Source organism: Littorina saxatilis, linkage group LG11 (genome assembly GCF_037325665.1).
Source record: "Littorina saxatilis isolate snail1 linkage group LG11, US_GU_Lsax_2.0, whole genome shotgun sequence".
Lineage (NCBI taxonomy): Eukaryota > Metazoa > Mollusca > Gastropoda > Littorinimorpha > Littorinidae > Littorina > Littorina saxatilis.
This window is the reverse complement of record NC_090255.1, coordinates 22,254,018-22,269,237: the sequence shown is the minus strand read 5'-3', so window position 1 is coordinate 22,269,237 and position 15,220 is coordinate 22,254,018. Positions and strand designations below refer to the sequence as shown.

At 40.0% G+C, this 15,220-nt stretch overlaps 2 protein-coding genes across 5 annotated transcripts in view; one reads left to right on the top strand and one right to left on the bottom strand.

Annotated features, from left to right (window-relative positions):
• Positions 1-15,220, top strand: part of LOC138980018 (cytochrome P450 2F5-like) — a 426,282-nt gene that overhangs the window by 244,956 nt on the left and 166,106 nt on the right. The gene's annotated exons all lie outside the window — the stretch shown is intronic.
• Positions 5,294-15,220, bottom strand: part of LOC138980026 (calmodulin-like) — a 10,028-nt gene continuing 101 nt past the window's right edge. The window contains exons 1-6 of one of the 3 annotated variants that reach the window (XM_070352817.1): positions 15,208-15,220; positions 10,682-10,865; positions 10,257-10,323; positions 9,619-9,762; positions 8,544-8,792; positions 5,294-7,081 (exon numbers count right to left, since the gene is read on the bottom strand). The exon at positions 15,208-15,220 is cut by the window's right edge and continues 101 nt beyond it. In XM_070352817.1, coding sequence (XP_070208918.1) covers positions 7,047-7,081; positions 8,544-8,792; positions 9,619-9,762; positions 10,257-10,323; positions 10,682-10,684 — 498 coding nt within the window. In that variant the 5' untranslated portion in view covers positions 10,685-10,865; positions 15,208-15,220 and the 3' untranslated portion in view covers positions 5,294-7,046. The other 2 variants (XM_070352819.1, XM_070352816.1) reach the window with 2 other exon arrangements.

Genomic DNA, 15,220 nt, shown 5'->3' with positions numbered 1-15,220 from the left:
CAACAACGGCGCCTCGTTTTTGCGCTAGACCTAACTTTTAAAATCTAAATAATAAATTGACAGCTTGTTACACAAACATTCTTTAATCATAAAAGAATTCGTTTTTCATCAAGACAAGATCAGAACAATTCGAAGTTGTGAAAGTTTAAAAAAAAGAAAAGCCCGGAAGCAGGGTCACGCAAGGGTCGTAGCAGACGACGGCCGGTTTATCAGTGCAAATCGCCGTTCCTCTCAACAGTCAAAAGCCATCGCTAGAGTTCTTGTGAACCACAGCCGTTGTTTCGTGCATAAAAAAAAACGTGCTATTGTAGATAAGCTCACGTCGAGTCGCATTCAAATGACTAACTATGACGACTGCATTGTGAAAAGGGAAAACTGGATCACACGGGTTCACGATGGCTCAGGGGTAAGATAAACCACGCAAAAATAAATTCTTTGAAAATTGTTCGCTCTTTACGGAGGGCACCTAGGATGTTCTCAATTGGTGAGTGTTTAAATGAAATGGTGTTTGTACTGTGTGTAAAAGCCTGACCGTATCTGTGATGGTTTACGGGAGGCTTACTCTGCCTTTAAGGGGAGATCACCTACCTAAATACCCTCGATGAACGAGGTGATGTTTCCATCTTCACAAGGACCATAACTTTGAAAGGGGGATAACATTAACCTTCGAAAAGGTTTCTATTTTTTAACTGATGTTCATCCCCTGATGTTGATCCTCATATTTTAAAAGATCACCTAAATACCCTCGATGAACGAGGTGATGTTTCTATCTTTACAATGATTCTAACTTCAAAATGCTGTTCATCGTGTGCTGTTGATGCAAGTTCCTCATCTTTTAAGAGATCACCTTAATACCCTTGGTGAAGGAGCTGAAGGCTTCCATACCTCCTCATTGCTCTGAACTTTTTAATTTCGATTACACCAAAGCAAGTCCACCATCTTATGAGAGAGGTGATAAATTGAACACTCGATGAGAAAAGTTTTCGTTTTGATACAAAAACATTGTTGTGTGTTCTTATTTTTAAACAAAATTGAAAGTCTTGATTTTAGAGCACAACAAGTAGACAACGGCATCAACGTTTTTTTTTAAAGAGTCGGTGTACAATTAAGACCACACGATCCACTTACAAAAGGTTACTATAGTAGCAAAGTATGTGTACGTGTGTTCTCGCCTTAGATGCTGGGTTTGTATGTTCCCCACTATAACGACTGGGGTCCTGATTGGGCCTCTATGGTCCGCTGGACCCAAAAAGCAACAATATAACTAACTAACTGACTAACTAACAATAACGACTGTTCGACCAAAAGGTCTTCTTTGTGTTACTAATGCTCGTCACTTCAACAGCTGCTTAAATACCTTTCTTGCAGGTCTCTCAACTTAAACTGAAGTTTGATCAAATTTCTACCGTCGCGATATAACCTTCGTGGTTGAAAACGACGTTAAACACCAAATAAATAAAGAAAGAATCAAATTTCTACATAACTCTTTTAAATTCTTCTTCTTCTTCTTCTTCTTCTTCTTCTTCTTCTTCTTCTTCTTCTTCTTCTTCTTCTTCTTCTTCTTCTTCTTCTTCTTCTTCTTCTTCTTCTTCTTCTTCTTCTTCTTCTTCTTCTTCTTCTTCTTCTTCTTCTTCTTCTTCTTCAGCGTTCCTCAGATCAGGCCTCAGATTTCCAGTCTCATTTAAGTTCAAACTGAAACTAGATCAAATTTCTTCATGACTCTCATTTAAATTCAAACTGAAACTTGATCAAATTTCTACATGACTCATTTCAATTCAAACTTAACTTTGATTACATTTTTACATGACTCCCATTTAATTTTAAACCGAAGCTTGACCTTCTCTCTTGATTTTCGTGTGATGTTTAATCATAATTATCATCAAGTATCTAAAAAAAAATCTCTTTTTATATTTAGTCAAGTTTTGACCAAATATTTTAACATCGAGGGGGAATCGAAACGAGGGTCGTGGTGTATGTGCGTGTGTGTGTGTGTGTGTGCGTGTGTGTGTGTGTGTGTCTGTGTGTGTGTGTAGAGCGATTCAGACTAAACTACTGGACCGATCTTTATGAAATTTGACATGAGAGTTCCTGGGTATGAAATCCCCGAACGTTTTTTTCATTTTTTTGATAAATGTCTTTGATGACGTCATATCCGGCTTTTCGTGAAAGTTGAGGCGGCACTGTCACGCCCTCATTTTTCAACCAAATTGGTTGAAATTTTGGTCAAGTACTCTTCGACAAAGCCCGGGGTTCGGTATTGCATTTCAGCTTGGTGGCTTAAAAATTAATTAATGACTTTGGTCATTAAAAATCGGAAAATTGTAAAAAAAAATAAAAATTTATAAAACGATCCAAATTTACGTTCATCTTATTCTCCATCATTTGCTGATTCCAAAAACATATAAATATGTTATATTCGGATTAAAAACAAGCTCTGAAAATTAAATATATAAAAATTATTATCAAAATTTATTTTTCGAAATCAATTTAAAAACACTTTCATCTTATTCCTTGTCGGTTCCTGATTCCAAAAATATATAGATATGATATGTTTGGATTAAAAACACGCTCAGAAAGTTAAAACGAAGAGAGGTACAGAAAAGCGTGCTATCCTTCTCAGCGCAACGAATACCCCGCTCTTCTTGTCAATTCCACGTGCACTGCCTTTGCCACGGGCGGTGGAGTGACGATGCTACGAGTATACGGTCTTGCTGCGTTGCGCTGCGTTCAGTTTCATTCTGTGAGTTCGACAGCTACTTGACTAAATATTGTTTTTTCGCCTTACGCGACTTGTTTTTTTAGTAATAAATGTAGAATAGAGCACATGATATTGGTGCACATCATTTTATGATTGCTTGTGTGTGTTGAAAGTGTGTGTGTGTGTGTGTGTGTGTGTGTGTGTGTGTGTGTGTGTGTGTGTGTGTGTGTGTGTGTGTGTGTGTGTGTGTGTGTGTGTGTGTGTGTGTGTGTACAAGCACAACAGATACACTTATCTCTCACTACAAATCTAGTTTTATCAAGCGGTAACTATAACACATACTGATGACAAAAATCTCATTATTCTAATAGTACATGTATTGATCATATTCTTAAAACCTTAGTATTTAACTAACAATAACTCAGGGATGTTGTTACAAAACCACACTTATAGGACACATGTCTTGCACTCTTCAGTATAGATACGACATTTGACCGCTTTCAGAGGTATTGATTTTTTTTTTTAAACAACACACTCCCTGGAATGGCTCTAGAATCGTTTACATGCGCTTGCATACACACACACACACACACACACACACACACACACATACACACACACACACACACACACACACACACACATTCATACACACACACACATGCAGGCACGCACACACACACACACACACACAAACACACACATAAACACAAACACACACACACACATACACACACTCACACATTTAAGTATCTTACACACACACACACACACACACACACACACACATACAAACATACTCACACACACACACACACACACACACACACACACACACACACACACACATGTGCTGACTTTTAACTTTTTTAAACAAACACGAAAATTGAACAAAAGTACACACAAAAAAACAATGAAAAACTTTGATAGGAACACTCTTACTGGCTTAGCCGTGAGGAAAGATGTGTCCCAAACAATGGAATACAGAGAAGAGAAAAACAGGACAAGACAAGGTTTATATTTATGTCCTACAGTCATATAATTATTGGCCTCTTAAGGACAGGAATGGGGTTGTATGATAACGGAGAAAAACATACGGGTGGACTTGCTATTTGTGACTGGGCGTGGACAGTATATAACTACATGTGTGGGAATGTAAAAGACTGAAGAAAGAAAGAGATTATAGTCTGTCCGAGTAAACATAGAGAATACTACATGGCTTGCTGTGTCGTACCAGATTTACACGAGTTGTTTTTTTAAATATTGAACTGCGAGCGAAAGCGAGCTGTTCACTATTTGAAAAAGCAACGAGTGTAAATCTGGTACGACACAGCAAGCCATGTAGTATTCTGTTTATCCTACATACTGTACTTACGTGTATTTGACTGAAAATGTCTTGCAGACGAGGCAGCTAAATTTGAAGACGCTTGTTTTGGAACCTCGATCTCTTCTAAAGCCTCGTGCAATCTAGTACGTCAAAGCAAAGAAACGTCACTCTGAAAGTGTGGCGTGACGTGTTAGTTCCAAAGATTCATCGAGGGTAATTAGCGAGCGCAATTTTTGTTTCTATAATGACGTTTGTCTCGGTGACTTTGGCATCATAAGCAGTGGAAAAACAGGTCCCTGCCAGACTTGCTTGACATGACCTCATTTACATGATATACACCCGTGTGATTTGAACGATTATTATCTCACGGGTGTCTCTCTCACGTATGTAGGATAAATAGAGTTAATAACGCATTTGTAGTGTTATGAAAGTAATAATAATGCATAATATTTATATAGCGCATGTTTCCAGGGTTTAACCCTGCTCAAAGCGCTGTACAATCAACAAACTACGACAACATAACATTATTTAACGTGCAATCACACACATATAATAGAAGTGTGTGTGTACGTGTGTGTGTGTGTGTGTGTGTGTGTGTGTGTGTGGTGTGTGTGTGTGTGTGTGTATGTGTGTGGTGTGTGTGTGTGTGTGTGTGTGTGGTGTGTGTGTGAGTGTGTGTGTGTGTGTGTGTGTGTGCACCCCCCTTTCCACAGGTTTGGTTGCCTAAATCACCATAACGCAACCATCCACACGTGGATGGCAACCTAAACTCTGGATGGCAACCTAATTGTGTGGATGGTCGCTTCATTTAACACCGTTAAATTGACTTTTTTGACGGAAAGAATGTCATAACAATGTTCAAAATGACATTCTTTCCGTCCTCTATAGGCGACGAAATAGGTCAAATTTTGCAAAATTCTTCGATGCCGGAGCGAGTACTGCACCCAGTGCTGTTGTAGTGCAAGTGCACTAGAAAGGCACTACACCCAGTGCCGCCTCTTAGGTAACCATCCACACTTTAGGTACGTGTGTGTGCGGTTGCTAGTCTTTTTTCCGTTTACATAGAACTACTGCAAAGAAGACACATATCATATTTGTAATTGAATATCATAAACACACATTGTTACATAACCTGATACACAGCAACAAAGCAACCTCAACTTCAACAAGTCAACAATGTATGTTACAGACTATTTATTTTCTACAATGGCACAAACATACACAGAAAACTACGTTGCTTGAGGCCAGTTAGCCCTAAACTTAATTTCGCGGATTTAATTCGACGACAGACAGTGCAATCAATCCTATACTGTTCAATTGAAACGTACAGTACCCTCTTTCTCTTGTATACTATCTTCTACATCACTTCATATCTGCCGAGGATTTTCCATTGAGTAAGAGCACCCTTTAACGTGTATACATAACAAAAACCAGCAGCCCTTTGAATATTTTTTTCTGAATTATTTTATAAAAACCAATACTGGTGCCCCTTTTACAATAAATTTAGCAATACCATCCATCACGACAGTAGCCAGACAGTTGAGTTTCAGTATGTTTCAAAGTGGAATGATACTTTACCCTAATAAAGAAGTTAGGACAGTTTTATAGTGGTGTTCATGTTCCCCTACACGGGAAGGAAAGTTTGTTAAACAGAAAAATGGCAACCAATGTGAGCAGAAGTGGCGACGCCCACTCACACACACACACAAACACACACACACACACACACGCACGCACGCACGCACGTACGCACGCACGCACGCACGCACGTACGCACGCACACACACACACACACACACACACACACACACACACACACACACCCCTGTAATATGTTTCCATATGGTGAACAATTAATGGTTAATTAAAACCTAGACATATACGTATATTCAACAGAAAATGACTATATAAACATCCAACAACAACAAAATAGAGGGGAAAAGCAACACGGTATCCAGTGAATACAACAAATCTACCGGAAGAAAAAAAACCCCAGTGTTCATCTCAATATCTAACATTAATTGATAATTCAATATCAATACGAACGTGTATCAAAAAGACCCAAAATGTTGGTGGCATTACACAAAAGGCAAACAAAGGCACATACCTTTGATCAAATATAGGCTGAGAAAAAAATATTCTAAGTTGAAATAACTGTTATGTGATAATGGTGCATCCTCAACCGATACCATAGCTCTGATGTAAGAAAGATGCAGAGCTGTGTGTGTATTTCTGTCCCAACCGATGTAACATGATAAGAAACATTTAAAAGACATTTTTAGTTAGCTGTTCTTCAGTGATAACTTAGACTTGTTGTTACTGTTAGGCCAAACAAAAATATATGTTGGTTTAGGGTAACCTGACCGACCCTTTTTTTCCCGCCGACCCTAAATTTTTTTTCATTTCTAAAAAAACCCTAAACTTTTGGCACATTTTGCAAACCATACCGAGACTAAGGGAAGTAACCTCCTTTAAAATCGACCACATCTAAAAAAAAAAATTGTTTTTGTTGTTAAACCGACCTGAATTTTGTTTTGGTCACGTTACCCTAAACTAACATATAATTATTTTTGTTTGGCCTTAGCCTAATGGCCTTTTTATTTTTTATTTTTTATTTTTTACTGTTGTATCGTAACTGTAAGGAGTGTATGGGTGTATGTATGTTATCCACACCAGGACAATTACCAATAGCTTATATGTTATGCTATATGGCGGAATACTTTCTTGTTCTCTTGTTCTTGTTCTTGATACAATTTTGCGTGTGTCGTTCGCTTACAGGCTAACTAGCTGGATGACTGCTTGTGCTTATGTCAATGTGTCTGTAGGTGTCTGTATCGTATAGCAATCATAAAGATGACTTTCTTCGGGTTATATTTTCAAAAATGTCTTTCATTAAAAAAATCGGGGATCTTTGCATTTACCATCAAGAACACAAATTCATAAAACTGAATGCACTTCCTTTTAAGGTATAACTGCCTTCCGGCTGGAGATGCATCCCGACATTTTCCGCAAAAGTGTCTTCTAAAGGCACGGAGCAAAGATGAACCTGACGAATTCTGAAACAGAGAACACCATCAAGCATTGTTAAACTACTGACACGATGTGTGTATTATTGTTTTTTTGTTTTTTTTAGATGTTTGCGACAGACTCAAAGGATAACCAATGTGCCCCAACTGTTTTCCACAAGGCTTCCACTCAGTTCCCCCATAGACCTAATATAGGTCCCTGGTTCCCCCATGGAATCGAAAACCCAGAGTGGTTAGTTCATGGAACGCTTAATTTTGACAAACTTAACTTTCCCAAATTTATACATCGATCCTTTGGTGTTTATAGTGGACAGAAAACATGAAACTTATCTTATAATGATTTTCTATCGATCTTTGGCAAGGTAGTGCGTTCCCAGTCAAAAGGCAATTTTTATTTTGTCAAAAATTAAACGTTTCATTTACTAGCCATTCTTGCTGTTTGATTCTGGATTTTGGCACGTTGGCAGTCTGGGTAGCGCGACTCAATGCTGCTGCTAGCTTTCCACTGGGAGGAGACGACCCTAATTTCTCAGCAATGGGACAATACACTGAAGCAAACACAAATGCAAATGGTCCTTGAAATGGGAAGGAAATTACTTTGAACACGCATAACGCTTCCCTCATAGTAACTCTGATGGTTTTATTCCGGGATGTCCCCCCGGACACGATTTTCAACTTTTGAAAGGAGATCAAGATTTTTTAACAAGATTTGAAGAAACAAATGTGAAAGTTTTAGCACCTTCTTTTTACATTCATAGACCTGATTGTAAATAGTTTTTAAGCATGGAGCTTGCCATGCAAACTGAGAGCATGGAGCTTGCCATGCAAACTGAGAGCATGGAGCTTGCCATGCAAACTGAGAAAAGAATCAAATTTGCATTGGTCTCGATTAGCAATATCAGCTGAAGAGACCATACAACATGTAACGATAAGCTAATGGCCTATGGGAGACAACTCCTTATCGGTGTTAATTACGATGTTTGATTGTTGCCCTTGCGGAGCTCTTGTGGAATAGAGAAGAATAAATACACTTCTACTTCCGCCCAACATGGAACCGGTGTGTTCTCAATATTGTTGTACGAATCCATTGCTTGTTCACGCTCACATCCGCATCCAGACATGACAGACATACAAAGGAACAAGACACAACATAACAACCAACCAACATTTGTAAGAGTTAGTGCTGCCGTCATTTCGTGGCTACTGCTTTCCACTTGGAGAAAGCGACCCGAATTTACCAGCAATTAATGGGACAATACAGTGGTGAAAATAAAAATGAAAATGATCGTTCCAAAGAGAAGGAAAAATATTTCAAACATCCAAATAAAGTTTATTTTTGAAGTTAATCCATGTATGATCTCTGCCTCGTATGTCTTGTCTTGTCTATTTTTTTTTTGGGGGGGGGGGGGGCGGGATCCCCAGTCTAAAAATTTATTTGGGACATGATGCGGTGATTCGCTTAAAGTGCCTCACTCGTTTTCATGACGCTTACCTTTGTAGTTAATCCTGCCGTCTTTGTCCATGTCCGCCACCGAGATCATCTGGTTGGCTTCCTCTATCGTCAGCTTGTCGCCCATGGAGGTGACCACGCGCCGCAGTTCTGCGGCGTCGATGTGGTCGTCGTTGTTGTAGTCGAAGAGCTTGAAGGCGCGCAACATATCCTCCATCTGTTCCTGGTTGGTGCTCTTCTTCAGATGGTGCATGAAGTCCACAAACTCCTCCCACTCGATCTGACCCGTGCCTGAAAGAGGGACAAGAGTTGTGATTGGTTGATTGGAAAGTGATTGACATATATTTCCAGCATCTTCAAAATCTGTTCCTGGTTGGTGCTCTTCTTCAGATGGAGCCGCGTGACGTCCACAAACTCACCATATCCCACTAGATCTGACCCGTGCATCTCTCTCTCTCTCTCTCTCTCTCTCTCTCTCTCTCTCTCTCTCTCTCTCTCTCTCTCTCTCTCTCTTTCCCTCTCTCTCTCCTTCTCTCTCTCTCTATCTCTCTCTCTCTCTCTCTCACTCTCCCCTTCTCTCTCGCTGTCTGTGTCTCTGTCTCTGTTTCGGTCTCTCTGTCTGTCTGTCTCTCTTTCTCTGTGTCTCGCTCTCTCTCGAGTCTCTCTCTCTGTTCTGTCTGTCTCTGTCTCTCTGTTTCTCTGCCTATCTCCCTCTTTCTCTCTCTCTCTCTCTCTCTCTCTCTCTCTCTCTCTCTCTCTCACTTTCACACAGTCTCTCATACTCTCTCTCTCACTCTCTTTCTTTTTCCCTCTTTCTCTCTCCATCTCCCCTCTCTTTCTCTCTCTTTCTCTCTCTATCTCCCTCTCTCTCTCCTTCTCCCTCTCTCTCTCCTTCTCTCTCTCTCTCTCCTTCTCTCTCCCTCTCTTTCTCTCTCTCTCACTCTCTCTGCCACTCTCTCTCTCCCTCTCTCTGTCTCTCTCTGTCTCTCCTTCACTCTCTCTCTCATTCACTTCCTTCCTCCCCCCATCCCCCTCTCTCTCTCTCTCTCTCTCTCTCACTCTCCCCCCCCCCCTCTCGCTCTCTCTCCGTCTCGCTAGCTTTCGGTGTCAATCTCACCATTTTTGTCAATTTTCAGGATAATGTCCTCAATGTCTCTCTCCGTGGGGTTCATATCCAGACCCCGGAGAAGCATCCCCACCTCTGTCGCCGACACATGGCCGTTGCTGTCTCGGTCAAAGATACGGAATACCTCCTTCCACACTGAAAACAAACAGGAACGTATTGTCAGTATGAATCTGGTTGTTCGTGGTATGAGTGTAAATCTCGCCTTGAAGAAAACAGAATCATCAGTTGTATTGGTATTGGAATAATGTCCGAGGCTTGATCAAATGACCGACAGATACACGCACGCACGCACGCACGTACGCACACACACACACACACACACACACACACACACACACACACACACACACACACACACACACACACACACACACACACACACTGCTGGAGACATAAGGAAGAAAACGAAACTGCAGCATGCCAAATGTGAATGTTTTGGAGACATTTTTTGGGGTAGAGATAACATTGTAAGCGCAAACATTCAGGGACAATTTTGGCATACATATTCTGGGACTTTCGGCGTAGATATGTAAGGGATTTGGCGCAGACATTTCGCGAATTTGAGCGTAGACTTTACGCGAGCAGTTAAAAAGTGAATACAAAATACAACATTGTCCTAGGTATCTTACCATCCCGCTGGGCCTCCTCCTCCTTGTCCGTAAGTCTGGCTCTCTTCTTGGGTGATCCCCCTTGACTCTGTCATACCAGGGAGCAAATGTCAATTAATATTAATAATAGCAATAATAATGACAGCTCATACAGCGTGAACCACAGGTATCTATGCTCTCTGCGCTTTACGTATTAACTATGAATTAAAACATAGTATTTAAACATCAAATACATAAACACAAAATCGTAACAATAAATGTACAGCAACACATTAGATACTTATGGGCAATACCATTATGTCTGTCTGTCTGTCTGTATTCCACTGCGTCGTTAATATCTCAACTTTATCAAAAACACCCAAAAAAACACAACCACCTTAACAGCACACAACGTCTACAAAACTCAAATTAGATAATACCCATGAGTATATGGAATCTTAACTTACCATTGTGTCGCCTTTTTAGGAGTAAAAATCTCTGTCAATCTCCTTCAGTTGAACGCCTTTGGATAAATAATTGTACATCTCCCGAACGCTGAGTCGTGTCAATGCCAAATCTTCGAATAGATTGAATGGTCTTCGGTTGATGGAATCATTCTGAATGGAGCACTGTGGTTCTTTCACTGTGAATCTGAAAGCAGAGCAAACACACTTACGTTTTATATACTGTGTGTGTGTGGAGTATGTATGTGTGTGCCCTTACACGAAAGAGGGGAGAAAGAAAGAGATATAGAGGAACCAAAAACAGGGGGAGTAGGTGGATGCATATAACTAGTATAGAAGAGAAGTGTGTGTAAAGAGAGATAGTGTGTGTGTGTGTGTGTGAGAGAGAGAGAGAGAGAGAGAGAGAGAGAGAGAGAGAGAGAGAGAGAGAGAGAGAGAGAGAGAGAGAGAGACGGAAGGACGGACGGACAGACAAACCGACCGACAGACAGACAGACAGACAGAGATGGACAGAGAAGAACAGAGACAAAGAAAGAGAAAGAGACAAACTGACTGACACACACACACACACAGACAGACAGACAGACAAACATAGAAGGATAGATACTGAGAAAGACAGACAAACAAACACACAGTCAGGTAGCCAAGACAGTCAATAGAATTGAATAGAGAGACAAAATAGGGCAAAATACAATTAATGTTTTGTGTTGTCAGTTATCAATCACTCCTTAAATCAACCTCTCGATTTAGGATAAAATTCAGTGTAAGAACAGTTGAACAAAACACACAGCTGCTTCAAACAGTGTAGGCTACGTGACACAGAAAACTACCGTGTTATACACAGCTGAATGGTAAAAATTATTATCTCACGCGTGCACCTGACAAGTGACAGACAGAACACTCAAATCAATACCGCCGTGCAATCTACCCGTTCGTTCTTCCTCAAGTCAGTCGCCATTGTTTAGACAAAATGGACAGAATAATCAATACTGGCTCCGAACCTAAATGGTCGCTAACAGGAGGAAGATGTTTGGTATTAGAGGCATGGCTCTTTCTGTGACTAAACTGCCGTGTTTCGTGGTTCGTTGTTTGTTGTAGTTTCAACATGGGAAATGGCAGAGAACGCGTAGCTAACGCGAAAAAACTTATGTAAAATGTTGTTGTTGTTGTTGTTGTTGTTGTTGTTGTTGTTGTTGTTGTTGTTGTTGTTGTTGTTGTTGCTGTTGTTGTTGTTGTTGTTGTTGTTGTTGTTGCTGCTGTTGTTGTTGTCCTTGTGTCACAAATTGCGAATTGTGGTGATAGGACCCAGCTGCGATTGCAGGTGCGTGTGTGTGTGTTTGTATCTGTGTAAGTATGTGAGAAGGTATTATTGTGTGTGTGTGTGTGTGTGTGTGTGTGTGTGTGTGTGTGTGTGTGTGTGTGTGTGTGTGTGTGTGTACTTGTGTCCGTGCGTGCGTCTTTTAGTTTCTATTTCCTGTCAATTCGAAAACGTTTAGCGCAATTTAAGATTCCAGTTGAGGTGACACACTCTTGAGAGATACAAAACACTGCGGTGGCGTACAACCGAGATTCGAATGGAACCGAAAAAAACATGAATTATTTGTCTTAAACATACAGCAGAAATCCGTCACAACAAAACTTTATCGTCAATACTTTTAATTAAGCGTTGTTGACTATGAATGTAGATGTAAATGCTTGTATAACTGTGTTTTAATTTTAAATGTGTCAAGCGCAAAGAGCATAATTGTAAAGTTATGATGTTGCGCTATATAAATGCTCATTTATTATTATTATTATTATTATTATTTAAGTTATTGAGACATCCCAGTGCACTAAGGGATTTATAGAGCAAATCGAGAAAATTCATTATTGAACGAAGCGCATAGCGCTGAGTTCAATAATTATTTTCGAGATTTGCTCTATAAATCCCTTAGTGCACTGGGATTGTTTCAATAACGATATTGTCAGTACCGCCATAGAAAAAAGAAGATTCCAAGCGCACATTTTGCAACGCGCATTTGAATAGGCATAACTGTGTGGTCAGGTCGTGTACAGTAAAGATCTACTTTTGTGTGGGGTGTCTCAAGTGTGTCGTGCTTTCGTCACACGCATTTTAATTTCTGTTGGTAAATTCCAGTGTAGCGTTAATCTGAACAGTGATGATCTTTCAGAGAGACCTCATTTGAACTCGGAGAAAGGGCTGTGCTCTTCATTATTTGCGATTCGAAACCTCCAGTCGAGCTTCGACGGATTGACTGTGCGGAGTGACTCCCCTTGAATTGACTCGAAGCCGCGGGACTCGACGGTTCGCACATTTTCAAAACAAATGTGGCATATTTCTCGTGTTTTATCTTCACTCATCGGGGAGTCTGATACTAAATATGAACGGTAAGAATGCTCTGAACCCTACACGTATTATATCCCCATCGTTTTTTCGTTCACATTTGCCCAACATGTTAATTTGCTGAGCGGGGTTTATGTCGTCTGCTAGGGCAATCAAACCACTGCATGCAGTCTGCACTGACTGAGTCTGCACGCACGAGGCACGCTGGTAATAAATCTTATAATGGCAAGAACGTTCTGAACCCTACACGTTTTCGATTACGATTGTTCTTGCCTTGAAATAATAATTCGGAAACCATTCATTTACTGAACTGATGCAGTCGTATTTCAGTGTAGTCAGTGCGGCTACGTATGACAGAGTCGATCGAGTCAGTCTTCCAAACTGGTCTAGCTGGTACGTTATCGGAATAACACTTGTGTTTTCTGCTAGCGGGTGGGAATTTTATATTAACTCATCATTTGGTAATGTGGATGATAAGCTACATGCCACTAACACGATGAGAAGAATCTATGCAAGTCGGCGAGAATTAGATGAAACACAGCGGCTTGTATTTTTAGATCAGTGGCAGCCGCACTGTGGCACAGGCACATGCAATCTGTCAGAAAAAACCCACTTCTGCTTTAATTGAGAAGCAGGGAATTTATGGTCATTTGGTATTGTGGAAAATATAAGCTACATGTCAGTAATTAATTCTGAGGATGAGAGCACAGTCTTGCTTAGGTAAAGGGCGTAAGAATACGCTCTGTGGAAAAGTTAGCGCACTCCAAGAGTGCGCTAACAGTTTTAGCGCATCGCCATTAGCCAATCAACTGGTTCACATCAGTCATGTGACACCAGTACTTACTGACAATTATTATTATTATTATTATTATTATTATTATTATTATTATTATTATTATTATTATTATTATTATTAATATCGAGCAAAAACTACTTACGTCTACCACTCTTACTATCTTCAGCAGCCACGGATAACTAGTGTTACCCAATATTGACGGACTGTGTGATGATATCTTCTGCTATGGTCTGTTGAGACAGTGATATCAAAATCGAGACCGGAGGTCGAGATTTTGATATCACTGTGGAAACAGACCAATAGCAGAAGATATCGTCACACAGTCAGTCAATGTTAGATATATTGCTAATTCTCTGGACATTTTGTATTTACTGTAAAGAAATTACAAAATTATTTGTCTCAGTTTTGGCTGTTCCATATCCCTCCCTCTGATTATTATTTCTTTTTGTTCACTCTTTTCTTGTACTTTTCAGTATTTCAAAATGTCTTTTCTTTCAAAAAGTCTTTAGTCACTTGCTCAACTAAATTCTGGGATAATTACATTTTCATATATATTTGTTTGTTTTTAAATGTAGGTGTTTTTGTTTTTGAAGTGGGAAAGCAATAAAGAGGTCGTCGATATCAAAACTGATATCGACGGAAATGTCGTCGATATCACTTTTGCACTGAGCTCAGTTTTGCCCAATTGACCAATGGAAATCCACGTAACATATGAAATAGCAATATATTCCAATGTTGACTTGCAAGTCAGAGCACAGAATCACACACCTGTTATGTGCCGCTAATGACAACCATTCGCTGAACGAAAGTGCTGCCAAATTGATTCCTGCACACGCATTTCGCTGGAGATATTTTCACTGACACAGCGCTCGTCTTAACACAGCAGAATTGTTTTTTTTAATTTTTTATTACAGGACACAGAATCAAAACACCTGTTATGTCTAAATAGTGAACGAAAGCGCCGCTAAATACATTATTGACTCATACGCAGTCCGCCGCTTAAGATATTTCGACACTTACCACTTCAATGTCGACAGAAACGGCAGTTTATGTGTTGAAATTGTAGATTTGTAATGTGAATGGCAAAACACACAGTCTGCAATCGTAATCCAGTAATAGCAGGTGTAGAACAAACACCCTAGAATACAAAATACGCACGGGGGTATGGTCGCTTCCGTTATATTACCATACAACACTACACAACCCTTCACAACAAGAGATTATGCCGGAGAAACAAATCTAGGTATGTAGTACTGTGCGTGCTATCCTTAACACGTATAGAAAACTTCCACACTGATCAAAAGAATGCCAACCTCGATCTTGGATAAAGTGGAGGTAATAACCAGGTCGTATACAGCTCAACAAAACACAACACAGATCAATACCAACCTTGAAATTCTCA